General features: G+C 53.2%; 1 protein-coding gene across 1 annotated transcript in view; it reads right to left on the minus strand.

Moving 5' to 3' along the window:
• The window catches only part of C9H4orf50 (chromosome 9 C4orf50 homolog), a 41,306-nt gene that overhangs the window by 19,497 nt on the left and 6,201 nt on the right, over positions 1 to 15,608 (minus strand). Inside the window, 2 exon segments of the mRNA XM_074042655.1 lie at positions 1,486 to 3,900; positions 7,365 to 7,479. Of these exon segments, the coding sequence (XP_073898756.1) occupies positions 1,486 to 3,900; positions 7,365 to 7,397 (2,448 nt within the window). The 5' untranslated portion in view covers positions 7,398 to 7,479.

Here is a 15,608-nt window from a genome sequence, read left to right on the forward strand (position 1 = left end):
AATAGAATAAAAATCAACACAACTAAAAGAAAAAATATATAAATGCACACTCAGTTTTGGAGATTTTTAAACGCTTCTTGGTAAACCACAGTAAAGCTAGGAAGCTTTGAGGAGTGTGGTGGGTCAGGCAGACCTAATCGCTACTCACTTAAAGATTCCTCATTGTTTACAAAAGCACACGTGATGTTTACCAACATAGACCATCATGTGGGCAGAAAAACAAGTCTTAACAAGTTTCACAAAACTCAAATACTACAATGCATGCTTTCTGACAAAGATGACATGAAGCTAAAATCAGTAGCAAAAGCCATAACTAAAAATCCCCAGAGATTATAAATTAAGAACCATACTTCCAAATAGCCTGTGGATCAAAGATGAAATCAAGCCTGGAGTCATGGCTCATGCCTGTAATCCCAGCTACTCAGGAGGCAGAGATCAGGAGGATTGTGGTTCGAAGCCAGCCCGGGCAAATAGTATGTGAGACCCTATCTCAAAAATACCCATCACAAAAAAGGGCTGGTGTAGTGGCTCAAGGTGTAGGCCCTGAGTTCAAGCCCCAGTACTGCAGAAAAAAAGATGAAGTCAAGAGACTACAGCACTGAGCTGAACACACATCATATCAAAATACATGGAACACTGAGAGAGAAATTTATAGCTTAACACACAGATTACAAAAGAAGGGTTGAAAAAAAACAATCTGAATTTTGTAACCCAAGAAGCAAGAAAAAGAGCATCAAATGAAACCAAAAGAAAGAAAACAATGATATAAGAAGAAACCAGAGAAATGAAATACAAACAATAAAGAAAGTCAAAGCCAAGAGCTGATCCTTTGAAATGGTTGCAGGAGTTGCTGAGGGAAGGAGACAGAGATGGAAAGAGAGGAAGGAAAGGAGGGAGCAGGTGGACAGAGACAGAAGAGGGAATGCATGAGGGGATACGAGGGGCTCTGTGGCCCCCTGATCTACAAACATGAAAGGGCAGGTAAGAACATGGTGAGCATTGCATCCTGGGAGTCCTGAAAATCTAGACTGCCACACAGAAGGGCAGTGGCTCAGAGAGTGGAGCCCACCTCTGGGCTCACAGTCCCAGATCTCTAAGTACAGAGACAACCAGTTCTGGATCCTACTATGTCACCTTCTGTCGCCCACTGCTCTGCTCATGGCAACTTTAAACACAACATGCCGAATTATGACTTGGGGCACTTGGGAAACCCCGAGGTCTGATCTTACAGAGCAAGCTGCCCTCCATGTGCCTCCAGACCACATGGAGGGGCAGGCTCAAGCCAGGCCACCTGGGTGAGGGTCCCAGCTCCACCCTCAGCAGCTGCGTGACCTAGGCAAGTCCCTTTACTTCTCTGTGCCTGGTGTTTGCAGCTGGTAAACGGAGATGATGACATGCCTCCCACCTAAGGCTTCTGGAGGAATGCGTGGGGCTGTGGGGTGGACCCTGGAGCAGCCATCACAGCAGGTGACCAAGTCAACTTACCTGGGAGTCCGGACTTAGAAACCTCAGAGCCTCTCCTTGGTCCATCCAACAGCCCAGTCTCATCTTCTCTTTCTGTGCTCCTTTTCTTCCTGCCACAAAGTTTTCTTGGAGGACACTGGATTCTTTGGCATCTCTCCAAACCAATGACGATGTGGTAGAGTCAGTGCCACATCTGGAGCCCTCCAAGTCTGAGGCAAGTCCTGTCTGCCTCCCAGTCACACCCGCTTCCTCCTCCACAGGTAGCCCTGAAAGTGGAGTCACCTGAACTTCTTTGTCTTCAGAACACATCTTGTCCCCTGCCATCTTGGTGTCTCCCTGGACATGCTGCCCACCTCCCACCATCCACCCCACATCCCTGCTCATCTTCAAGGTCACTTCCTGCTCCAAGGCTTGGACCCTGCATAGAAGGTGCTGGTTCTCCCCCCTTAAGGTCCTGACCATGTCTTCGAGGCCCAGCACTACCTCCTTCATCAGCTTTTTGTAACTGACCCCAAGCTCTGACATCAGCCCCCTGAGCTCCCTGTTTTCCAGGGTGACGCCCTCCATGTGGCCCCCTGCTTTTCTAATGCTCTCAGACATGGCTTTCTGGAGCTGGCCCAGGTCCAACCTCAGTTTTTCGTTTTCCTCTTCGAGCTCCAAAATCTTGCTGAAACTCTTCCCGTTGCAGTCTTCCAGGTGGGAAATGGCCCGCAGACACTGGTCTCGCTCCCTCTCCAGGCCAGCCAGCTCTGCCCCCAGCGTGTGGTTAGCCTGCTCAAGCCTGCATATTTTGGTTGCATCCCTTGCCCTCTCTTCTTCGAGGTCACACACTTTATGATGGCATCTCTTTTGGTCTCCCTGAAGCTTGGCATTGTCACGTAAGACCTGGCTTCTCTCTTTCTTCAGGTTGGCAAGGAGCTGCTGGAACCGGCCCCTTGCCCTCTCCAGGGCTCCCCACCGCAGGGAGAGTTCATTCCTACCTGGCTCTGCGGGGCCTTGGCTGGCTTTGCCTCGATTAGGCACCATCTCTGGGAGAACTTCAGTAGTGTCCAGGGTCATGGTCTTTTCCAGACTAACACCTTTGCTGCACTCACTGGGCTTTGCATCCTCAGTAGAGCAGGCATTTAAGCCCTGGCTGGCCCAGGCCAGCTGAAGACAAATGCCTTCCTTGCCATCCTGCTGTGTGTCAGGGAAGCTCCAGCTCTCTCCCGCCATTGTGGACGTCCACAGACTCCTGCTGCCAAGCTCCAGAATGCTCAGTTGCTGGAAACATGCCTCCACCTCCCTCTCAAACGCATCTATTTGGAGAGCACACCCGTCCTGTCCTGTGCTCAGAGGCTGAGGAGTACAGGTGGCCTCACCTCTGTCAGTTGCTGCTGCCCATCTGGAAAACCATGGTGGACCTCGATCTCCTGGTGAGAAGTGCATTTCCCGGCCCGCAGGCACCTTGCGGTCAGACTGCCCCCTGTATTCCAGACTGGACGGTTCTTGGGGCAGCGCCTTCTCCTCCTCCTCTTCGTGTCCCTCATCTAGTGGGAGCAGAGCACCTCTGAACCGCAGTTGGTGGCCCTCCCTGCCCTGTGCGCTCCTCCAGATGGTTCGGCCCTTCCTTGCAGGGAGTTGACCATTGGTTAGCTGTGACACTCTGGTCCCATGAGCCCTGGAGCTGCTGGTCATGGGGACTGTATCCTCTGATGACAGCCTTCCCAGGAGGCCCCAGCCACATCCTTCTATCCTTGCTCTCCTCAGGGAGTTGGGGTCCTCCTTTGACCCACAGGCTGCCCCCTGCAGAAGAGGCGCTGGACACTCCTGCTGGGGCCAGGTGCTGTGCGCAGAGGCCTGCATCTCTAAATCCCAGCTCTCCTCCTGCAAGCCCATAGGGATTTGAACCCCAGTCCCCAAGCTCAGGTCCTCACTGCTTTCCTGACCTGGCTGGCACTTGTCACCATACTCTACCAAAGTCCTCCTTGCCTCTTGCACCTCTGCTTTCCCTGCTGGGGTTCCCGCTCTCTGGTTCCAAGTGTCTTTGAGACCTCTGGGTCCTTTTCTGAGAGAGGGGTGTTTTGAGGTGTGTGGACACTCCTGGCAGGGAGAAGTGTCCTTCCTCCTTATCCGATGACAATCCCAGCAGGGCTGTGCCGAGGCCCCAGGGGAAAGCAGAGGCCATATGTCAAGCACATCTTGGGTCTGGAGCTCTTCTTGAGGAGGATCCTGGAGTAGTGGTGGTGACAGGGGCCCAGGGTCCGCAGTTGTGCCCCAGAGTGGGAGTGTGGCTGTCTGTACCAGAAGAAAGGGCTCCTGGGCTTGGGTGACTTTGAAACACTCTGAAGATTGGACCAGGTCCAAGGGCATGAGCAACTCATCCATGCACTGTCCTGGGGGGGAGTCACATAGCAGAAGAAGCATCTGTCCATCCCAGCTGGGCTCCAGAGTAACCTGTGAATGGAGAGAAATCAGGTGTCCAGTAGCTCTTCCCCCACTCAGCTCTGCCCACCACCTAATCTGATCTCCTGATGTGCTCTGTACCTCTTCACCCAGCTACACATGCGCCCTGTTCCTCCTCACGCTGCCCAGCCTACTGCCACTCCAGAGCCTTTGTACAAGCCCCTCCTGCTACCCAGATGTCCTCTTGGGGAATGCCCTGGATCCATTCACTTCTCTACTCAAATGTTACCCCTTACAAGGCCCCCAGTCCTGCAGCACTCTTTGGCTGGTCACCTCCCTTCTCTCCGGATATACCCCATGAGGCATGTCTCACACACACGTCTGCATGGTGCAGCTCCCCGACACCCCTACTGTCACTGTCCAGTACAGTAGTCAAAAGCCCCATGGGACTACTGGTTCTGGAAGGGCACGAGCCACCTCTCAGTAAATCCACAGCCCTGTCTCGTGTGTGCAGAAGTAGAACATTAGTCACGCTGGAAGGCCATGCACAGCACTCCTGTGGACTGTCCATTCTGCAATGGCAGGGACTCGTTTTTGATCAGCACCTGAGCCTAGAGCTGTGCTGGGCACATTGGAGGGACTTCTGGATAGGTCTGAATATGTCTTTATAGTCACTTTTTGCACATGTCTATCCAGAGAGGAGGACAGCTCTGCTCTCAGCACACCCTGGCTAGGCACCAGCCCAACACCCCTCTTCCCCTCCCGTACTGCGAGAATGAGCAGGCTGAAGGCTCAGAGGGGCCTCTTAGCAGCAGGAAGAATCCAGCAGGTCTAAGGTCCAGGTGAGAGGGTAGAGGAGCATCTGAAAGGTCAGCAAGGCCCAGCCCCTTGGACTGCTGCACCAGGTGCAGGTTGATCACCCCTGGGCAGAAGGGCAGGAAAGCCAGCAAGGCTGCACCTGCCCAGGTTTTCTACACCCCTTCTCCCTGGCGCAGCCTGTGGGCATCATGCCTATCCTCTGTCCTCTGACTGCTGTGTCCCTCCATGCAGTGCACCTCCCGTCACAGGGAGAGGAGTGCCTCCGTGGGGGTGGGGGGGTGGGGGGGTGATATATAGACCAAGCTCAAATCCTGCCTCTGATCTGGGTCAAATTACTTAGTCTCCTGGAGCCTCTGGCTCCTCCTCTTTAAAATTAGACACCACAGAGTTAAAGGTGTTTCCTGAGCTCCAAGGGAAGGGGCTGCAGGGGATTGGAGCATAGGAGTGAGATTCAGAACAGTGGAACTAGAGGCAGTCCTGGAAAGTCACTGCAAAGCTGAGCTAATGCTGTTCTGCTGGTGAAGGGACCGAGGGGAGGGACGGGCACGTCCCCGGACATTCAAGGACACAGCTGCGTGGCAGCAGGCAGTCTTGCAGCCCACTTCCCATCAGCAACATGGGGACCTAGGGATGAGTGGTCTCAAAGTGACTTCTGGGAGCAAGGAAATATTGCCACAGTTCAGGAGTGGGGGCTGAGGGGCCACCTGAGGTCAGGAGCAACTTGGTTCAACAAGCAGCACAGAAAGATTCCAGCTCTTCCTCACCCCCACACACACCCCTGGACCTTCTGACTGCAGGACCTTCCCGAGGCCACTCTGGGCCACAGTTCTATGTCTGTAAACAGGTAAGGGCACCTGCCGCATGGGGCCTTGTCTTCCTGCCACCCCAACCCACAGTGGGGACCTGGCTGAAGCTGTAGTCATTCCAGGAAGCCCTCCCTACACTGCTGGCCTTGGATCCTTTCTCACTGAGGGTGTGGGCTGCACAGGACATGGATGAGTGAGGGAAGGGCTGAGGCCTGGCTCTGATCAGCACCACAGAACCACATCAGGCTAGGGGCCTCTGCTCCAGTCTCAGCATGGCTGGGTGCACTAGTGACAGGAGAACAGAAGACGATAAGGACAGTGACTTGCCACAGCCCCAGGGAAAGCAAGTCAAGCCCTGGCTCCTGACCCTTAGGGACTAGCATGTGGCAGGCAGAGTGTGGCAAAGGGGACTGGCGCCCTGGCCCTGGGTGCACATCCATGGCTGGGGAGCCCTGGGTTATCAGGCAACCCCTGAGTCTCATCTTACTCCATATGTGGACAGGAGGTCCCATCCTGGTAAAGCCTGCCACATGACAGCCCAGCCCTGGTACACAATCTCGGTTCCCCTTCCTCTCCACTCCCCACATAAGTCTCAGACATTTCATTTCACCTCCTCACAATTCACTCTCAGCTATTTCTAGAATGTTCTTCCAAACTGGGAGATTCCTCACTCCTCATCCTGAAAGCAGCCACACTGCGCTACACACAGTAGGGCTGATGAGGCCCAGGTGGCCCCTGCTTGTGCACAAGCCTCAGTCCTCACCTGTCCATGGCTGGACACATCAAGGTCTCCCTGAAGCTCATCTTCGGTCCCTGCGCCTGGTGTCACCACACAGGAGCCTCGTCCAGCTCCACTGCCACTGCAGGGCCCCTCCAAGAGCTGGCCTGGGAGCAACATGACTCCAAGGTTAAAAAGACTCTGCTAGGCTCTACCATGATAGCCACTAACGACCAGGATAGACCTTTCTGACTCAGGCCTTTGGCCATCCAGAAACTCCTGATGGGCCCTGTCCCCAGTCAGGTAAGAAAATTTAGGCACAGAGATGTGAAATGACCAGCTCTCTCCAAGTCTCTGCTGACCACAGTGCTCATACACTGGACAATGTCCCCGAAACCTTTCATACCCTTGGGGTCCCCACTGTCATAGGGTGATAACCACCAGCCCCACCTGCACAGCCAGCGGGAGGATGAATGAACAAACTGGCAGGTCAGATTTGACCCAGGCTGACCTGGCAGCTCCATTACTAGACGTGAGTTGAAGAAGACGTCAGCCACATCAGCTGGAAGCCAGGCCACAGCTGGAGTGTAAAGGTCTAAAACTATGCAATGCCGAGCCGCCTCTGGGCCCAGGTACCTGCAAATGGATCACAGCAGGGCTCCTGGAGCAGGGAGCCATGCCTACATCTGCTCTAAGACACAACGGCTTACAGGACAGACGGCTGACGGACTCGGGCTATGAAGCCCTGGCAGCAACCTGACCTACCAGGTGCAAGAACCAACCCATCAAACTGAGGTAACACCTGGTGTGGGGTGGGGACAGAATAGCTCCTGGTCATCACAAGGGCTTCTGCAAAAGCAAGACCCACTGCTGCCCACGGGCATGGCAAGCTGCCAGCTGACTCTTTTGAGGGTTGAGGGTGCAAGTCTCAATGTTCACCTGAGCCTACGTCAAAGACCCCTGGTGTGTCACGGACTCTGTCCTGCTGTGTGACACTGAGCAAGGGCCACTGCCCCTCTGAGCCTCAGCTTCCTATCCGGAGAACAGGGAGACCACTTTGCTCTCCCCCTACCCCCACCCCTGCCACGCAGCATCATCAGGACATTGTGAGGACTAAGCAGTGGATATAAGACAAAGTATCCCATCCTCCACACACTGGGGCCCTCTCAAACCTGCTGAGGCCTGGTGTCCACAGGCATCACCATAGCAGCTTTGGCTTCTGCAGGAACCTAAGGCCTCCGTCCAGGGCAGGGGCCCTGCATCACCCTGAACACAGATTGGAGTACCCTTGAGAGAGACAGAATTTAAGCATCATAAGTGTCCCAGCTGAAGTGTCCTCTCCCAGCCCATCCCACAGTCCCTTGCTCCCCAGCCAGGGTTGGACCCCCTCCAAGGTGGTGGGGGGGTGTCTCTGAGGTTCAGAGAGCAGAGGATGCAAGACCCAGACATTCAGCCTGACACCGTGCTCCTGTCCACAAGGCTACATGCTTCTTTTGGCCCTTGGACTCCTTTCATTAGAGAACAGGGAACAGCCTTCTATCCTCAGAGGAGTCTGTCCATCTGGCCAGTATGCACAGGGGCTCTGTGAAGGGGCTCAGGTCCACAAACCCCTCCTGTGCAGTTCTGTGTCCCACTCTGTCTAGCCAGGGTTTTTGCACCATCCTGTCCTTCAACTGTCAACAAGTGCCAGAGGCCAAAGGAGCCAGGTGCAATGGGCAGCACTGTGTCCCTTGGCCTCTCAGGAGGCCAGCTGAACATGTGCCAGGGAGCAGCCCAGTGAGCACCAGTGTTGGCCATGGTTACCAGGGAAGCTCCTGCCCCAACGCTCACGGGCCAGAGGTATGGGGCTGGCAGAAGAGCTCCACCTGCCAACACCCACCATCCATGAGGGCCCCAAACTCCACTGCCCAGGCCACTCCTGCCGTATGTTCCCATGGTGCTGTTGGCTGAGGCCACCTTTCTTGCTGAACTGTGAGCTCCTTCAGGGAAGGACTCTGACTTCATTTGTCCGTACCTCCTCTTGGCCTGGCACACAGTAGGTGCTTAATAAATGCTCAAGGGACAGGCAGAACCAGCATAAAGGCAGATGCTTTTACTTAGCCCAGCTCCATAAGGTCTGACTAGGTGTCAGGTGCTGTTGTAGGCTAGAAGGAAATGGGTAAATGTCCCGTCCCTTCCTCACCTGCCCTTATCAGATCCCATATCACCCTCCTGGCTAATCCCTCTGCTTCTTCTCACATTGTTCTCCCTTCCACAGACCCACCCACCCCACTCCCATAACCTGCATGCTGTGTTTGGCTCCCACCAGTCCACAGATTCAGTTCAAATCTACAGTAAGGCACTTGAGGCCATCCATGAGCTGTTACAGCTGTCATGGCCACCCTGGTGTCTTGTGGCCCCGACACTCTGTATCCTGGCCCCATTCACAGTGGCCTCGTGACCTGCCCCATCCTGCCTCATCCTCCCTGCCTCTGGGCCTCTGCATAGGTGGCTCCTTCTGCCTGGGGTGGAATCTCCAGAGAAGGCACCCATGGGCAATCCTCCCTGCTTGCCCCACTCAGCATTCAGTGCTCCATCTCCATGGACTGAACCAGTTCTGCCTCCCCCTGCTGTTCCCAAGCCTTCTTCCCCTGCACTGCAAGATGACACTTGCCATACCACCTGCCTTTGTGTCCCTGTCCAACCTCAGATCACAGACTGGAGGTCAGAGCTGGGCTGCAGCTGGGCCAGCTGCAGCTGAGGGACCCTGGAAAAGACCCCATCACAATGAACCAGTCCCATATTTGGAATATGTGTTAGGTGACAGGTCTGTCCTGGTGCACATACATCACAGGAGATGGCAATAAATAAAGGGACACGCGTAGAAAAGTGCCTAGTGTCCTATAGGAACTGCAGGCATCATCATTAATGAGGTTTTCTTCCTTGACCCTTCCCCAAATCAAGTCCTGTTGCTCTGCCTTGTGGCCTCTCCTCCACCTGCTCCAAGTTTGTGGCCTTCTATTTATCTGTGCAAGGGTTTGTATCATTTCTGCTCATGAACCAGGGACCTCAACCCTGGCTACATCGCAAATCTCCCAGCCAATGAAACCAGGGGACCTGGGCAGCTTTGTGGTGCCTGGGTAGCACCGTCTACATTCGGACAGGCCTGGCCAGCCCAGCTGCTGTCCTTGTGTTCACAGCACTATCACCTGTTTCTTGTTTTTGTCCATCCGTCTCTCACCTGATCAGAATTAAACACTCTTGTCCACAGCTTAGACTCACTGCAGCAAGATGGAGAACAGAAATTGAGAGAGAAGGCAGAAAAGAAAGTAAATGAGATAGGAAGAAGAGAGATCGAAGAGGGCGGAGGGGGAAGAGACAGAAACTCAAAGTAAGAGTAAAGAGAGAGGAGCTGAAGGAAAGGAAGGGAATGGGCAGAGAAAGGAAGAGGCTGCGAGGCAGTGTCAGCAGTCATTTGTTCACCTCACAAAGATAGGAAAGGTCACGCCTGTGCTTATCGCAAATCCTGCTTGAATTTTATTAGGACAATCTGTAGGTCGATTTCAATGCAATTTCACAGATGACTACTGAGCACTAGCAATGCAGCCAGCCCTGTTCTGGAGTGGGGACCATGGCTGTGACTAAATGCACACTCATCCCCGCCTTGAGAGGGACCTCCTTAGAAGATGATGCTGGCTGAAATGTTACCACTGGTACCAATGTGTACCCATTCATTTCATGACTGATGAAATCCACACTCAGCCAGGGAGGGTGAATTGTCCACGTCACACAACAGTCCGTAGGAAAACGGAGCTGAACACGCGGCTCTGAACTTGACCTTGGAGTCCCTAGTCTTCCCCCCGTGTTGCACTCTGCTCATCTTTGTCAGTCCCTCCCTGCAGCTTTGCTGGTTTTGCCTGGATGTGCAATTAATTATTTGGAAAGCTAAACACAATAGAAGACAAGGAGGAATGCAACGACACCCAGACACAAGCGTTAATGTGTTAGCGTCTATATCCTTACAGGGTTTGGGGTTGGTTGTTTGGTTTTGGTGGTACTGGAGTTTGAACTTAGTGCCTCATGTTGCTAGGCAGGCACTTTACCACTTGAGCCACTCCACCAGCCTGAGCTGACCTTTTAGGTGAGAACGCTGGCCATTTGTATTATTTGTGTGTTAGTAGACCTTGTCTGCTTGTTTTATAGTACTGACACTGCTTTCTAAAGCCTTTACTTGCTGCCCCAGTGAGCAGCAAAAGCTCAACACCACTAGCAAGCAGGGGGCACAGAGGCTGAGTTACCCACAAAAGGGGGCTACTCTACACACACTGCTGGGCAGGGAGCATCCCAGCACACCCATCAGTTCCCAGATGGCAACACACTGGTACTTACAAGAGCCTGACATTTCATCTCTCTGCAGGAGCCTCTCTGCCCCCTCGGGGACAGGCTAGTCCTGCACAATGCTCTGCTGCAGCAGGCCTAAGACCCAAATCTTCACTACCTTTGTCTGCCTCCCTTAGGAACTCTAGAAAAGCAGGGCCACACCTGCTCACACTGTGCCTGGGATGCAGCAGGTGCCCAGTGGACACTCAAGAGAAAGCATGCAACACATCAGTAGGTAAACCACGTACACCTTGCCAACACAATCCTTTTCAACCCTCTCCCCAACTCCTCCCCAAATTCAGGTTTGTCCTCACAGTGGCCCATTCCTTCCCAGACCTGAGCTACTCACTTGCTCTAAAAAACTCCTCTAGACTCTGGAATTGGGGACAGGGGCACTAATGCCTACCCTGCCTGCCTACAGCATGCCGGAGATCCTATTCAGGAAAGTGATTTGTAAATATGAAGCAAATACAATACGTTCTCATAATGCCTGCCCTCACCATAACTCACACCACGGCTCCCAGAGCACATCAAACAATAAGCAAGAGTCTTATTGTTTCAGGTGGAGCTGAAGCCCATGCTCCTTTCAGATTCTGCTTCCTTCATTTCCTGGAACATGTGACTTGTGTCCCTGACTCAGTTTCCTCATCTGAAAAATGAGGATCAAGCCAGGTGCTGGTGGCTCATGCCTATAATCCAAGCTACTCAGGAGGCAGAGATCAGGAGGATCACAGTTTGAAGTCAGCTCAGGAAAATAGTTTGCAAGACCCTATCTCGAAAAACCCTTCATAAAAATAGGGCTACTGGAGTGGCTCAAGGTGGATGTCTTGAGTTCAAGCCCCAGAACTTCAAAACAAAAAAAAAAAAAAGAAAAGAAAAGAAAGAAAGAAAAATGAGGATCGACAATTCTGCTGCTTCATGATCTTGCTGTGGGGAGCATAATATTGCCATGCCAGGCAATAAACAGTCAATGACATCAGCTTTGGTAACAACTTTCTGTCTGCTGACCTAATCCGTGTCTCACTTTCCAGCACTGCCTCTCTGAGGCATTCCCTTTAGCTAGACATCTCCCTTCCCTGTGGGCAGTGTCCGCAGATCAGGGGCCTCCCACTGCCTCTTCCTCTGTCCTCTCCACTGTCACCAGGCTGTTTTGCCATGCCCTGTAGGCAGGGGTCTCATCTTACTCTCCAGCCCCTGTACTGAGCCCAGGGGATGCTGAGTGTGGGCACTAAGAGGGCAAAATGCTGTGCTGACCAGAACCCACTGAGTACAGGAGGAGGGAAACCATTGCATTTAAAACACAGCCATGGTGCCAGCCCACCAGGACTCAAAGCCTGGTCCCACCATGCTGTGCTCTGAATGCTTGTGCCCCCAAAATTCAAGTTTAACCCAAATGTGGCCATTGGCAGGTGACTAAGTCATGAGGGTAGAGCCCCCATGAATGGGATTGGTGCCCTGGTAAGAAGAGGGAGAGCTCACTTCCTCTCTGCTCTTTACCACATGAGGACACAGTGAGATGGCACCATGTTGGCCAGCATTCTGTGACTGCATCAAACACCTGATAAAATCAACTTCAAAAAGGAAAGGTTTATGTCGGCTCACAAGTTTGGACGTTTCAACCCACGGTCATTTGGCCCCACTGCTTTAGGGCCTGTGGCAAGGCAGCACGTCATGATGGGGAGCACATGATGGAGACCAGCTGCTAGTCTCATGGCAGCTGCAAGCAGAGAGAGGGGAGGAGGGGCTGGGGTCCCAATATCCCCTCAAGGCACACCCTCAGTGACTTCACTTCCTCCCAAAGGCCCCCACCTCCTAAAGATTCCACCACTTCCCAATAATGCCACAGGCTGCCAACCAAGCCTTTAGCATATGGGCCTTTGGGGGACATTTATTAAAACCATAGCTGGGCCCTCACCAGACACCAACTCTGCAGAACTATAAGAAATGTCGATGTTGAAGTCGCCCAGGCTATGGCAACTTGCTGTGGCAGCCACATGAACTGACACCTGTGTGATCCTGGGCAGGTTGTAGACCTCTTGGTACCCCACTGCTCCTCTGAACAGCAGGGAAAAGGTCGACAGCAGCGCCTGCCACAAAACACCCTCAGCAAGGTGGAGGGTTGTTCACATCCGCCCAGGCAAGCTTGAGCAGTAGCCTGGGTTCCCTTCTAGAAAGGATGGGAGCCCACAGTTTATCACCTCCTGGGTCCTCACAACACTTCATCCAGAGGGAGTCTTGTGGGTTGCATCATGACCTCCTCCTCCCCCACATTCATATGTTGAAGTCCCAACCCCCAGAACGAACTGTGACTTTTTGGAAATAGGGGTTTTACAGGTGTCATCACTAAGATGATTTCCTATATGTAAATGTCACAATGAACCCTCCCTGTACAACAATATGCTAATAATTTTTTTTTTAAAGATGATGTCCTGTTGGAGCAGGGTAACCTGAATCCAATATGAATGATGTCCTTATAAGGAGGGGAAATGAGGACACAGATCCAAAAGCAAGCTGGTATGAAGACTAACCTCAAAGTCAAGGAGAAGGGCCTGGAATGGACCCTCCCTCAGGAGGACCCAACTCTGGTGGCACTGTGACCTTGAATTTCCAGCCTTCAGAGCTGAGAGAAAATAAATTTCGTCTGCTTAAGGCATCTGGTTGGGATACTTTGTTACAGTGGAGCTGGTGAACGGATACCATGTTTCAGCCCCGTTCTATCTATTGGGTAATCAAGGCTGAAGAGGGGAAATGTCTTGCAAAGCCCTTAAGTCTCCAAGGGTCCAGGCTGGGAGGCTGCAGAGCTTCTGCCACAGAGCCCCACCCAGGTGGGGTCACTCGGGGTCCTACCTGTCTATACCACGGAGACCAGTTGTCCCTGGCCTCAGCAAGAAGCTAAGAGCCATTCATCAGCAAGTGGGGTAAGAGTCTGCCTCCACGGGAAGGAAGAACAAATAAGATACACACACCATGAAAACCGGATAAACACGGAGGTGTCCAAGCCAGCCCCCTGCTCATTAAACTCTCTGAGCCTAGTTTGTCATGGGCCACTGTTTTAGACAACTAGAAGTCAGAGTCCTGATTGTCCAAAGACATTCTATGCTGGAATGTGACCCATCTTTCCCTCAGCCTTGTGCCATCTCATGCTCTCCTCTGACACCACTAGTGAGGCAGCCAGCACTGGCACTGCCAGGCACCATCTGCCACTCAGCAGAAACCCACGCAGCCTACACAGGGCCCCAATCAACACCCAAAGCCACATAATCTAATCCACAGCCTCTCAAGGCCTCTGAAGGGCTGGAGCCCTCACCTGGGCTCTAGTAGCCAGGAGCCAGTGGTCTCTCCCTTCCTCTCTCTTGCTCTTAATGAATATCTACCAGGTACATTTCTCACCTCAGGCACTGTGCTCCATTCAGCAGGGTCACAGCAGAGAGTGGAGGGCAGTGCCTGTCCACAAGATGCCACTTCATGGTGTAAGGAAGCAAGAGTAAACAAACGTGTAGGTTGCCAACATGTCAGGTATGCATGGGGCACCCTGGCCTGCCACCATTTTGCTCAGTGGTTCACAGCCTCACCTTGCTCTGGTGCTGGCAATATGTGTCATGAGGGCAGAGAGAAGGGCAGCCTGGGGCTGTGAGAGGATGGAAAGGCTCATGGGTCAGGGAACACCACCTGGAGGATGGTGACAGGAGGCCAGAACCATCATGTAGCAAGCCAAATTGTGTCTCTCAGAAGACATGTTGAATGTGACCTTATTTGGATATAATTGAGTTAAGGTGAGGTCAGAGTGGTATAGGCTGGGCCCTGATCCAGTAAGATAGGTATTCTTAAAAGAAAAGAAGAGCCAGAGGCTGACAGAGGACAGAGGCCATGTAGAGAGGAGGCAGAGCCTGGAGCAATGTGTCTTCAAGCCAAAGGTTGCCAGGAGCCACCAGCCTGCCAGACCTGGCAGAGGTAAGAAAAAGATTGTCCCCTAGGGCCTCAAGAGCTCTGCCACCAGAGCTAGGAAAGTGAATGTCAGCCATTTAAGCTGCCTGGCTTGTAAGACTGTGCTCCAAAGAAATGAAGACACAGTGCCTCACCCAGAGTAAGTCAGGTGCCCGGGCCCTTCCCTGCAGCAGCCAGCTCCAGCCCATGGGCACCTTACCTGTCCTGTTGCCTTGCTGAGGTGCAGTCTCCACCATGGGCAGGGGCTCTGCACTCCTAGCAAGAGCAAACTAAGTCCCACCCTGGGAAGTCCCTAAACCTGGAAGGTGGGTGGATGGGGATGGGGGATTAGGGGCTGGAATCAAAGCCAGACCCTCACCTGTGGCTGTGGGATGGAGCAGGACACTGTCTCTGGCTCCTTTCTCCTTGTCTGTGAGGCAGGAGGGCCCAGCAGGGGCCCCTGAGGAGAGAATGAAGGACAGGTGGGCAGCCCCTGAGAAGAAGGCCAGCCCCTTCCCCTGTCCTACCTCCACCTGAGTCTTCTCCAGCCTGGGAGCCCATGTACCTGATCAGCCCCTGGCACCACGTTCTCAGATCCTTAAACTGAGGGAACCCCACCCTGGACAGCCCTTTCCTGAAAGCCACTGCAGCTTGTCCCCCTTGGCCCTTGCCCAGGCTACTGTGAGGCAGGGGACAGTGACCACAGAACAAATCCTTCCTAGGCCCTGTTAGCCTGTGCAGAGCCAGCCCTCCTGGCAGATCCAGGCAGACAAACCACACTGCCAAAGAATCAGCCCTTGGAAGTGAACAAAAAGGGGGTAAGAAGTGGTAAGAAGTGCAGGTGACTCCACCTAACAGCACACCAGATGACCTTAGGCCCACCCCAGAGTATGTGAGGACAACAGGGGCTGAATGTGAGCAATCGCGTGTTTGCCCTTGGCACTCTGCTAGAAGCTTTCCCTGTAATTCTTCCTTTCATGCTCACCCAGGGAGTGTAATTACCAGGGAGTGCAATTATCATTCCACAGGTGGCTGCACTACAATCTCTGATTGCCCCCCACATGGGTCTCCCCCGGAGCCCTCAGATGAGCACCTCACCCTCTAGCACATGATTCCTCAGCTGAGGACCAGGT

The sequence above is a fragment of the Castor canadensis genome, chromosome 9 (assembly GCF_047511655.1).
Source record: "Castor canadensis chromosome 9, mCasCan1.hap1v2, whole genome shotgun sequence".
Classification (NCBI taxonomy): Eukaryota; Metazoa; Chordata; class Mammalia; order Rodentia; family Castoridae; genus Castor; species Castor canadensis.